Raw genomic sequence first — 12,019 nt, forward strand, 5'->3', positions numbered from 1 at the left:
GAGATAACTATTGACATGTAAAAAGATGTTTCGCAGACAGCTGAATGAGTATGTATTCATGACAAAATGCATGTGAGTGTGTGCGTGTGCGTGTGAGTGTGTGTGTGTGAAACAGGAAAGAAGGCAACACTAAAGTGCTGCAACATGTGGAATAAGTCGGACGCTGACATATTCTGTAGAAAAGAGCAATTCAGGGACATTTCATGGGCGTGGAAGGAGAAAAGGCTAATTTTGGTTAGGGTGAGAGAAGGGTGAGAGAGGAGAAAAAGTATGCAGACATTTTGTGAAGAGATTTTATGGCACTACTGAATCTTCTTTCCTTTCCTGTGCTATCAGGAACAGGTTAATCAAATGATGACTACAAAAACCTTAATCCTTGCTAATACTTTTAAAATTCCATTTTATACTCATAAGCTCTGTAGGGCCATTTGCATTTCTTACTAATGAAGTAGCATTGGGTAAACTTTGACTGTATTCATATACCAAGACCTGATTTTGTTTTTTCACATCTACGTGAGAGGAGCCCTGTGCCTTCAAGTTTAAAAAAATATTTATAGAAAAAAATACAGTTTCCAAAAATATTAAATATATGCCAACACTGTTTTGTTTTTCCCTTCATGTAAGAAGCATGGGCATAAGAAAAACAAATAATGCATATTAAATGCATATATGTGGAATCTGGAAAAATGGTATAGATGAATATTACAGGGCAGGAATAGAGATGCAGACATAGAGAACAGATACATAGACAAAGCGGGGCAGAGGGGTGGGATGAATTGGGAGATTGAAACTGACATATATACACTACAGTGTGTAAAATAGGTAGATAGTGGGAACCTGCTGTATAGCACAGGGAACTCAGCTCTGTGATGACTTAGATAGGTAGGATGCGGGAGGGAGTAGGAGGTCCAAGAGGGAGGGGATATAGGTATATGTGTGATTGATTCACTTTGTTTTACAGCAGAAACTAACACAATATTGTAAAGCAACTCTATACACCCTCCCCCAAAAAAGAAATACTAGGAACTGAAATAAAGACTCCAGATAGATACGGCCTGATCAGTGGAGGAGGGGCATAAGTGAAGGGATATTATCCTCTGGGGTAGGCTACAGTGACCACAGTCAATGTTTTCACATTTTCATCCAAGTGACCCTGGAGCTTTTTTGTCAATCAAGTGACCCTGGAGCTTCTTGTCATCTGATCCCTTAGGTTGTTTGTGTTTATCTGGAAGTCTTAATAAGGAAGACAAGAAGGAAATAACTGTCTTAACCAAAGTTAAGTTATAATTTCTGGCAAATATCAATATGGTATTTAGAGTTGTTGGGTTGTTTGTGGGCATCAAACAGCCTTTCTTCCTTCACATCCACAGCAAATGGACAGTATTATGTAACCCACTGAACAGAAAGGTGTGCAGAGTCTCTTGAGATCAGTCCATTCAGTTTCAAACAAGAGCTTCTGAGGGACCTGAGGTCTTGAGTTCTTTGCATAATTTTCTAGGTTTATCTACTTTATGAATAACATGTTATTGGTTACATTTGAGTGACTGAGAGAAGAATATAAAAAGGAAAAAAAAAATCCCATTTAATCAGCTCAGTCACCCAAGTGATGTTATAAAATAATTGCAGCAGTTACCCAAAAACTGGCTGATGGAAAAATGGCAGCATATAAGTTTTGCTACACTTTAATGACACATTAAGAAATCAGTGACCTCTGCTCTGCAGTCCTGATTTTGGTAAATTCTTCAGATTCAGATAGTAAAACTAAAAAAGAGACTACTTTGGCTAATTATATGCCATAAGTTTGCTCGTGAGAAAATTTGAGTCTTTTTCTTAATGTTCATGTTTTATCATTAGAACACATGCATGTCTTTGTTTGAATTATTTTTATAGTTTTTAATAAAATACAATTGCTTTACAGTGTTTTACTAGTTTCTGCTGTACAGTGAAGTAAATCAGTCATGTAGATATCCACATACCCCTCCCCTGCTCTTCACATTGCCTGGAGGAAATGGTGAAAATGAAAGTGTTAGTTGCTCAGAAGTGTCTGACTCTGTCACCTCATGGACTGTAGTCTGCCAGGCTCCTGGCTCCATGGAATTCTCCAGGCAAGAATCCTGGAGTGGGTAGCCATTCCCTTCTCCAGGGAATCTTCTTGACCTAGGTAGGGGTTGAACTAGTGGCCTGGTCTCCCATCATGATGTACCATCCATGTGAATTCTGCAACTCAGCATTTACTTGCTCAGAAGTGTCTGACTCTGTCACCTCATGGACTGTAATCTGCCAGGCTCCTGGCTCCATGGAATTCTCCAGGCAAGAATCCTGGAGTGGGTAGCCATTCCCTTCTCCAGGGAATCTTCTTGACCTAGGTAGGGGTTGAACCCTGGTCTCCCACATTGTGGGCAGATTCTTTACTGTCTGAACCACCAGGAAATCAGCCATATGTATACATATATCTCCTCCCTCTAGGGCCTCTCTCCGTCCCCCATCCCACTCCTCCAGGTCATTACAGAGCACTGAGCTAAGCTCCCTGTGCTACACAGCAGCTTTATGCTAGCTATTCACTTTACACATGCACAGATGATACCACTGTAATTATAGAAAGCAAAGAGGAACTAGAGGGGCTCTTGATGAGGGTGAGAGAAGAGAGTGAAAAAGCTGGCTTAAAACTCAATATTAAAAAAACTAAGATCATGGCATCCAGGCCCATAACTCCATGGCAAATAGAAGGGGGAAAAGTAGAATCAATGATACATTTCCTCTACTTGGGCTCTAAAATTACTGTGGATGGTGACTGCAGCCATGAATTTAGAAGACAACTGCTTCTTGGCAAGAAAGCTATTACAAACCTAGACAGTGCATTAAAAAGCAAAGACATCACTTTGTCAACAAAGGGCTATATAGTTGAGGCTATAGTCTTTCCAGTAGTCAAGTACAGAGATGAGAACTGGACCTATGCTGAAGAATTGATGCTTTTGAACTGTAGTGACGAAGAAGACTCTTGCGAGTCCCTTGGACAACTAGGAGATCAAACCAGTGGATCTTAAAGGAAATCAACCCTGAATACTCATTGGAAGGATTGATGCTGAAGCTGAAGCTGAAGCTCCAATACTTCGGCCACCTGATTTGAAGAGTTGACTCACTAGAAAAGACCCTGATGGGAAAGATTGAGGGCAGGAGGAGAAGGGGATGACAGAGGATATGGGTAGATGGCATCACCAATTCAATGGACATGAATTGGGCAAACTTCAGGAGATGGTGAAGGACAGGGATACAATCCATGTGGTCACAAAGAGTCAGACATGATTTGGTGACTGAAGAACAACAGTGTGGTAGTGTAAATATGTTAACTGTAATCTCCCAATTCATCTTATCTTCCCCTTCCCCTCCCTGAGCCCATATGTCCATTCTCTACCTCTGTATGTCTATTCCTGCCCTGGAAATTACCATGACATACCAAATTACCTGGAAATTGTATAGACATATAGAATGTGTCTCTAGTATATTCTTTGTGCCCTTTGAGCTTCCATAGCTGGGACTCTGACTGGCCTGCTCAGTCATGCCAGCTGTGGGGCTCCTTTTCTTATTTCCCCTTTAAAATTCTTTGTATTTAAATTTTTTTTTCTTTTTTTATTTTGTATTGGGGTTTAGCTGATTAACAAACAATGTTGCAATAGTTTCCAGTGTACAGCAAAGGGACTCAGCCCTACATATATATGTATCCATTCTCTCCCAAACTCCCTGTCAACATTTTTATTTCAAATGTGACTGGGAATTTCTATAGCTATTTATTGAATCCCTATTATGCAATATTTGACTTGCTAACTTTTATATACATTATCTACTTTGACTTTTTACAACAATATCAAATTAGTATTATTATCCCCATTTAAGAGATTAGGGTTAGCAAGAAGATCCAACCAGTCCATTCTAAAGGAAATCAGTCCTGAATATTCATTGGAAGGACTGATGCTGAAGCTGAAACTCAAATACTTTGGCCACCTGATGTGAAGAACTGAGTCATTTGAGAAGACCCTGATGCTAGGAAAGATTAAAGGCAGGAGGAGAAGGGGACAACAGAGGATGAGATGGTTGGATGGCATCACCAACTCAACAGACATGAGTTTGTGTAAGCTCTGGGAGTTGGTGATGGACAGGGAAGCCTGGTGTGCTGGGGTCACAAAGCGTCAGACACAAATGAGTGACTGAACTGAAAAGATTAGGAAATTGAGTCCCCCAGTGACCTCATGACATCATACAAATAGTGTGCTGAGGCACATGGATTTAACCTGTGCCCTCTAGCCTAATTGCAATGTCTTCCCACTACAACAAAATCATTTCTGTACTTAAAAAGTACATAAGCACCCTTTAGGAAGAGTCTTGTGTGTTGTTCCAAAGAAAGACAAAGTCTGTAAAGTGTTTGACCTTGAGAAGACAAGCTCTTCTCAAAAGCCAAAGAAAAACAACTTCGTGTGTAGAACATCAACTCTGCAGCTGCATAATTCCTGTCTATTAATAGGTACACCATAATTTGTATCATTTTTATGCCATCTCCCCAAATATTCTACCCATTAATTCTTTGAAGTGTTTTAATCAGTCTTGTCATTCACACATTGAATTAAATCCAGTTTTATTCTCAGTGTGACCCTAAGTGCATGAATAAATTTGAGAAGTCCTCTGATGCCTAAGGGGCTTGCAAGATAGCCCTCACCTGTCTTATTGGCCAGTGGAGTGTTGGTTACTACCGCACTTATTTTTTTTTTTTTTAAGAATTTTAAATCCATTTTTAAGGTTTAAAAATTGAGTAGTTTTATATTGTTATTCCAGTCTCGCCCACTGGTCTTACATTTGTGAAGAGCATAATTACCTGTTAGAAATGGTCATAACTGCCCCCTGAAGACAGAACACCATCTTTATCCCAGTCTTCCTCTCTTTCTCCCTCTTTTTCCCACGTGATACTGAAGCTGTGTGTCAGGTTCCACTTATCATAACATAAAGGTGGCTTCACTCATTTTTATTGTTTTTTTTTTGCCCCTGTAGTCATTTGAGTTTATGAAGTTCTTTCTTTCTGTTATAAGCTTTTTATTCTTAGAGTGATTTTGTGTATTCCAACACTTTGATAGAAGGACATCAAATTGATGTAGAAAACATGCCATAGCCTATGAGGGAAGCCATGGTTGACACTGATTGACAGACTCCAGAATCTACCATTTCCACCTTGAGAATGAAAAAAACAAACAAACAAAAAAAAAAAGGTGGAGAAATAAGATCCTATAGAGTTTAAATTTAAGTTTCTTCAGGAGACTATATGGGTTTGGCCTTTATTCTACTTTGGTCACTTGAAATTTGCTATGCAATGTCTCCTAGAAAAAATATTGGAACATGAAGATTCAAATTTTATACGTCTGTCTAACATTCATAGATGTGCTTTCAAATAAACACAAAAACCTTATTCCATATCCTCTGATCAGCTTCTAAATATGGTACTCAAATTATGGATAACAGATCGTTCATTTCTTTACATTTTGTGTGATTAGACTATATATATTAGATTGTTATATATATTAGATATGTTAATGTATTATATATTATAGAATAATATATTGATATAATTAACTTATAAATTATTAATATATCAATATTATATCATTATTATATATCATTATATTATATAATATAATATATATATATATATGACTATAACAGTATATGAAGAAAGTGAAGTTGCTCAGTTGTGTCTGACTCTTTGTGACTCCATGGACTGTAGCCTACCATGCTCTTCCATCCATGGGATTTTTCATGCAGAAGTACTGGAGTGGGTTGCCATTTCCTTCTCCAGAGGATCTTCCCCACCCAGGGATCGAACCCGGGTCTCATGCATTGTAGGCAGGTGGCTGTCTGAGCCACCAGGGAAGTCCATAATGGTATATATACAGGTAAATATTTGGTTTGTTTATAACCAAAGTGAATTAGTGCATTTTTCTACAAATCTCAGGAGTTGGATGCCTAATCTTAACATTTAATTTTCTACAATGTTCTGTGTAGTATGGAGACCTCCAAGACAGACTTGTAACTAGGTGTATGAAAAGATGAATAGACTTGCCTCAGGCCGCAAAGTGATTTGGGGACGAGGATGAGAACTCAAATGAGTGTTAACACTGCTATTTTTGAGCATTTACCACAGATCAGGTACCATGCTAAGTGACTATATCATCTCATTTAATTCTTGCTATTCTTTTGTGATATAGACATTACTTCCATTTTTCAACTGAAGATACTGTAGAATCTTAGAAATAAAATGATTTGCCCAAAGTAGCATAGTTAGAAACTGGGGATCTGGGATTTCAGAACAAATCCACGTGCTTTTAGAGCTTTATCCTTAAAGCACTACATCACACTACGTGGTCCTTGCCATACTTCCCCGATTCATAATTAGACACATTATTTTCTTTGTCTCAAGACTCAGAGCTGTAAATAATATGTGAATGGTGATGAAATACAACATTGATTTTGAATGTTTTGACAGCTGTGTTGAATTATTTGTAACTACAGAGAGAAGACCACTATTAATTTGCTCCTTCGTGCTCTTATAAAAAAACTATTGCATCATATACTTTTCCTTGATCATTGTGGCATGGTGTTCTGCCTCCCAGTTCTTAGGTACAGACAAGATGATCCAGCTTGTGCTTACCTGAATCTACATAGGTGGGGAGTTCAGCCCATCCATGTGTAATTTTCAAACTGCCTCATAAGATTCAATTCGTTTCATATTAACATTAATGATGTATTAATGATGTATAGTTGTTAAATTTAAGGTTGAGCTATATACTAAGTAACTAGACCTATGCCCCTTCTGCCATGTGACCATAGGCAAGTTATCCCATAACTCTGAGCCTCAGTTTCCTCATTTGTGATGGAAATAACGGTACCCATTGCACAAGGGTATTACAGATCCCCTAGTATATTTCTGGAGAAGACAATAGCACCCCACTCCAGTACTCTTACCTGGAAAATCCCACGGACGGAGGAGCCTGGTAGACTGCTAAGAGGTTCGCTAAGAGTCGGGCACGACTGAGCGACTTCACTTTCACTTTCACTTTTCACTTTCATGCAGTGGAGAAGGAAATGGCAACCCACTCCAGTGTTCTTGCCTGGAGAATCCCAGGGACGGGGGAGCCTGGTGGGCTCCCCCATTCATTTTTAATTTTCTTGTCAAAGGCTGACTAATCAGTTTCCTAGTTGCATAATTAACAGAGACAAAGCCAGAGTCATTAACTAACAAAATCTTTAAAACGCAGAAGAGAAAAATGAAAAGCAACAAACTACCTAGAGTTTAAATGTGATAAGAAACATCCTAAGCTGATTAAAACCTGTTGGCAGGTGGCTGAAACAAGTCCTTGGAGTGATTTCAAGGAGTTTTGTGATGCCTATTTCAAATTTGTTACTGAGATAGCTGATCTCTTCATAGTAAGAGAGGCAATATTTCATGTTTTTTCAGTGCTGCGTTGGGCAGGTGGGGTGCTCTCAAGCTACAAAAAGCAGCAACAAGCTCTGTAAGCTATCTACTTTTCTGGAAAGACTTAAGGAAGATGTAAAATCTACTTGTTTTGGAAACTGGCCACGGATTTTGTAATTGGCATCCCAGACTTTCACACATAGATGAAAGGCCTTCTGTTAGTCTCCGCTCTGCCCTCACCCTGTTGCAACTACCTAAATTACTTTTGAAAAGAGGAGGCTTGGTAAAGAATTCCTAGATTATCCACATTTTTCTCCTCTTTTTTTCTTAAATTCATGTTTTGCAGGACAAATGATACTGGCTTTCTTTCCTTCAAAGACCACTTGCCTGTCACTCAGATAGTTATCACTGATACGGACAGAACAAACTCAGAAGCTGCTTGGAGAATTGGTCCCTTGCGTTGCTATGGCGACCGTGAGTACTAAATTGAAAGAAGCTTTCTCTCTCCTTACATAAGCTCAAGATGTTTTATTCCCTTATCCTTTTCCCCAGCAGTGTCCCCTAGTCCTGAAGTTATCCACATGCCCAGTGCTTTCCTATAACCCATTCCATGCTTAAGAATTTCTTTTTCATTTGCAGGACACTTTTGGAATGCGGTATCATTTTATACAGAAGCCTCTTACCTCCACTTTCCTACCTTCCATGCGGAATTCAGTGCTGATATTTCCTTCTTTTTTAAAACCACGGCTTTATCTGGAGTTTTCCTAGAAAACCTTGGCATTAAAGACTTCATCCGACTGGAAATAAGCTGTAAGTTTTCTCATTTATGAATCTAATGTAACTGATCAACAGAAGTTTTAATCTTATCTTTTCCACAAGCAACTAGTATATATTTCAACCATCAAGTTAATCTCCCTGGGTATCTGTGAAATTAGCAATGGTAATTTCTAGTTTCTTCTTATAGTTTTTATTATTACCTAGCAGTATTTAAAGAGTCATCCTCTCTTCAAACTAGTGCATCCCCTGAATTCCCATAGATATTTATTTGCAGTGTTCTTTATCTGATCCATGGGCATTTATTACATTTTTTTAAAGTTTTCACACCACTACAATCTCTATGGAACGATGAGAACACTAGTATTCTGCATTCTGTTTATACTTAGGGTCAACTTTGTTGCTATACTTTTGCTCCGCAAGGTGCTTCCTATTTCCCATCATCAGGAGTCTGGGCCTACACAATCACTGTTTCTCTACCACTTCACCATGAACAGGGGTGTATCTAGTGAATCTTATGTCAGGATGTGGATAATTATTTAACATTCCATTTCCTATAAACAAAGTATATTCAGAAATAATCATGAAGTTAAATGAAAGGTAATAGAACTGCAGATGGAGAAATGTTTTATTAATGAAACTTTGTATGTAATCACGCCAATAAAAAATTCCAGTAGAAAAAAGACAATACAATAATTTTAATCACCTTAATTAATTTTTTTATATAAAAGGGAAAATACCTACATATTGATCTGTCACATGAATAGTAGTAACATTAAAATTTCTGTTTCTTAGGCTTGGTTTGTGCAATTTTGTGAGTGATGTCATCAAAATTGATTTTCTTTGCGTGTTCATGTTGAAAAGGGAGCATAATGAGATTTATCCATTCATCTCTCATACTGATCAAAGGGTACTTTTTATTAATTTTAAACTTAAAATATGTTGCACATTAAGCAATAGATATATACATTTTAGGAAAGATTGATTTTAAACAAGGCTAAATTTGATAGACATTCATAAAAATTACATTTTACAATAAATTTCAGAAGCTGCAATGCTTTCTATTTTTTCACCACCAATGCTAGCAATTTCAAATATCTCCAAAATTAAAAAAAAATATTCACTAAAATACTTGTATTAGAAAATTCATCATGGGTTACTATTCCATTTGGTAAAGCCTTACATATTTCCTAAGGACTTGGAATTACTTAAGCTCTCTTGGACTTCCCTGGTGGCTTAGACTGTAAGGAATCCACCTGCAATGCAGGAGACCCAGGTTCAACCCCGGGGTTGAGAAGAGCCCCTGGAGAAGGGAATGACAACCCATTCCAGTATTCTTGCCTGGAGAATTCCATGAACATAGGAGCCTGGTGGACTACAGTCTATGGGGTTGCAAAGAGTCAGACATGACTGAAAGATTAACACAAGCTCTCTTCAGGTGCAATTTGTGTTCACAGTCCCTGTGGTACTATATGTTCACCTATTTCAACAGTAGAACTAAGTTAAACAGTGATAGTACAGCAACTGTAAAAACAGAAAATCAAAACTTGAGTTCTTATTCTTAAAAACAAACACATATTTTAGTCTGCATGTTCAGGAGCCAATAATAAGTCAGGAGTTCTCTCTATTAACTTTCCTCTTGAATATAATATGTATTAAGTGGTAGACAATGTACTATTTGAACCTTACATATACATTATTAAAAAGTAATATCAACATCAGCATTTGTTACAAATTTTTTTCTTGGCAGAGGAACGTTTTATTGCTGGCGTTATTTAGAATTATTGGTGTATGGCAATAATAGAAAACCCATCTTTTAGTTGCTCTTGCTAGTTTCCTGATTCTCTGCCTTCAGTGAAGAATTCTTCTGCCCCTTTTTCTCATACACAAATTGGACTGCTCCCACTATCTTGCCCTTATTAAAGTCATGACTAGGGAGATGTGTGCTTTTCATTAGGCATCTCATTTATGTGGATCCAAATGGATATTTTCTTTGGTTTGATTGATGCAATTGACTGTATTACAGTAGTAATATGACTATATGAAATACCCTTGGAAGCTTAAGTAATGTCTTAGCAACAGAAACTTAGAAATTTGAGCACTCCAGAGAAAGATACAAAAGTGCTGGCTGGAAAAGATAGCTGAAGTCTCTGTATAAGTCTCCTGCAAAGCATGACACAGTTAAGTGTTTCTGCTGCAGTTACAGCACAGTACAAAAAAAAGATCTCTCTAATTGATAGTTTTAACCTTCTTTTACTCCAGTGATTTAGGCTGTTAATGGGAGGAAGCTCTTGTGGCTTTAGTGAGAAATAAGATCCCTCATATCTACCTTGGGCAAGTTCTAAATATGTGGAGTTGAGTGCCAAACATTTAATAATATGGATATAATAATCTCAATGTAAATTCAATAAAAATCAAGCCCTAAGGCCTTTCAATTCATTAAAGCAGCAGCAAATGGCATATTATCACAAGGTAATGAGCTATGATTTAGTATTAATTACATTTCAATGTCCGATTTGTTTGTACTTTCTGGTACTATATTTTGTCTTTTACATGATTCTTTCTTATGCTTTTTGTTTTACTATTATATTGTATAAAACTATTTTAATGCAAATGATACTAAATCTGATTGAAATTTAAAATCCAGTGATGTCATTGTTTGGTGTACACATTTCACCAGATCAGAGAACATGTGTTTTTCAAACTAAGATTTATGTAAACTTTTTCAAAGTACAAAGCCTCATATTTTTCAAAATATCTTGTTTTATGATTATTATTTGAAAGGAAAAACAGGACTTACTAGGTGGTCCAGTGGTTAAGAACCTGCCTGCCAATACAGGGCAAATGGGTTCAATATCTGGTCCAAGAAGATTCCATATGCAGTGGGCCAGCTAATTCTGTGTACCACAACTACTGAGCCTGTGCTCTAGAATTGAGAGCTGCAACTTCTGAAGCCCATGTGCCCCAGATCCTGTGCTCTGCAACAAGAGAAGCTACCACAATGAGAAGCCTGCCTACTGCAACTAGAGAGTAGCCCCAACTGCTCGCTACAACTAAAGAAAGCCTGTGCACAGCAATGAAGACCTGACTTAGCCAAGATAATTAATACATAAATAAATTTAAAAGGAAAAACAAACAAGCATAGGGGAAGGGGTGGTGGATCTTTCATTTCTTACTAACAGCTTCATTCATTTTATGTCCTTTTTTTTTTTTTTTAAATGTCCTCCTTCTGCTAGGCTATGATCTTCTTGTGCTTTGAGAATCCTTCCTCAAATAAGAAGCCTTTCTCATTTATTTGTTTATTTGGCTGTACCAGGTCTCAGTTTCCACATGTGGGATCTTTATGGCAACATGGGGGATCGTTTGCTGAGACCTTCAAACTCTTAGTTGCAGCAGGAGGGATCTTAGTCCCCTGACAAAGGATCTAACTCAGCCCCGTGCATTGGGAGCAGAGAGTCTTAGACACTGGACCAGCAGGGAAATCTCCACTATATTTTTTATGTAGATGGAATTTTCATCCCAGAGATTCTTCTACATGTCAACTTCTTAGAAAGAAAATAGCCTTCGTAGTAGATTTCTCAGAGTAGATTTCTCTCCTCCCAAAGGAATGTTACTGTGTAACTATCTGAACAGAAGTTTTCAAAATTGATGTGTCCAAATTGTTGAACATTGAATAACAAGTTTGCATAAAATTCTCAATCTATTACCTTCTGGGTCACTTCCAACTAAAGATCTTTCATTTTTATTTTGTAACCTTGAGATTAGTCTATACTCTATGAAACACAAGATACT

General features: G+C 37.6%; 1 protein-coding gene across 1 annotated transcript in view; it reads left to right on the forward strand.

Annotated features, from left to right (window-relative positions):
- CNTNAP5 (contactin associated protein family member 5) overlaps window positions 1-12,019 on the forward strand; it is a 1,042,386-nt gene that overhangs the window by 842,452 nt on the left and 187,915 nt on the right. The window contains exons 15-16 of the mRNA XM_061440248.1: window positions 7,800-7,927; window positions 8,093-8,263. Of these exons, the coding sequence (XP_061296232.1) occupies window positions 7,800-7,927; window positions 8,093-8,263 (299 nt within the window). The remainder of the gene's footprint in view (window positions 1-7,799; window positions 7,928-8,092; window positions 8,264-12,019) is intronic.

This window comes from Bos javanicus, chromosome 2 (assembly GCF_032452875.1).
Source record: "Bos javanicus breed banteng chromosome 2, ARS-OSU_banteng_1.0, whole genome shotgun sequence".
Taxonomy (NCBI): domain Eukaryota; kingdom Metazoa; phylum Chordata; class Mammalia; order Artiodactyla; family Bovidae; genus Bos; species Bos javanicus.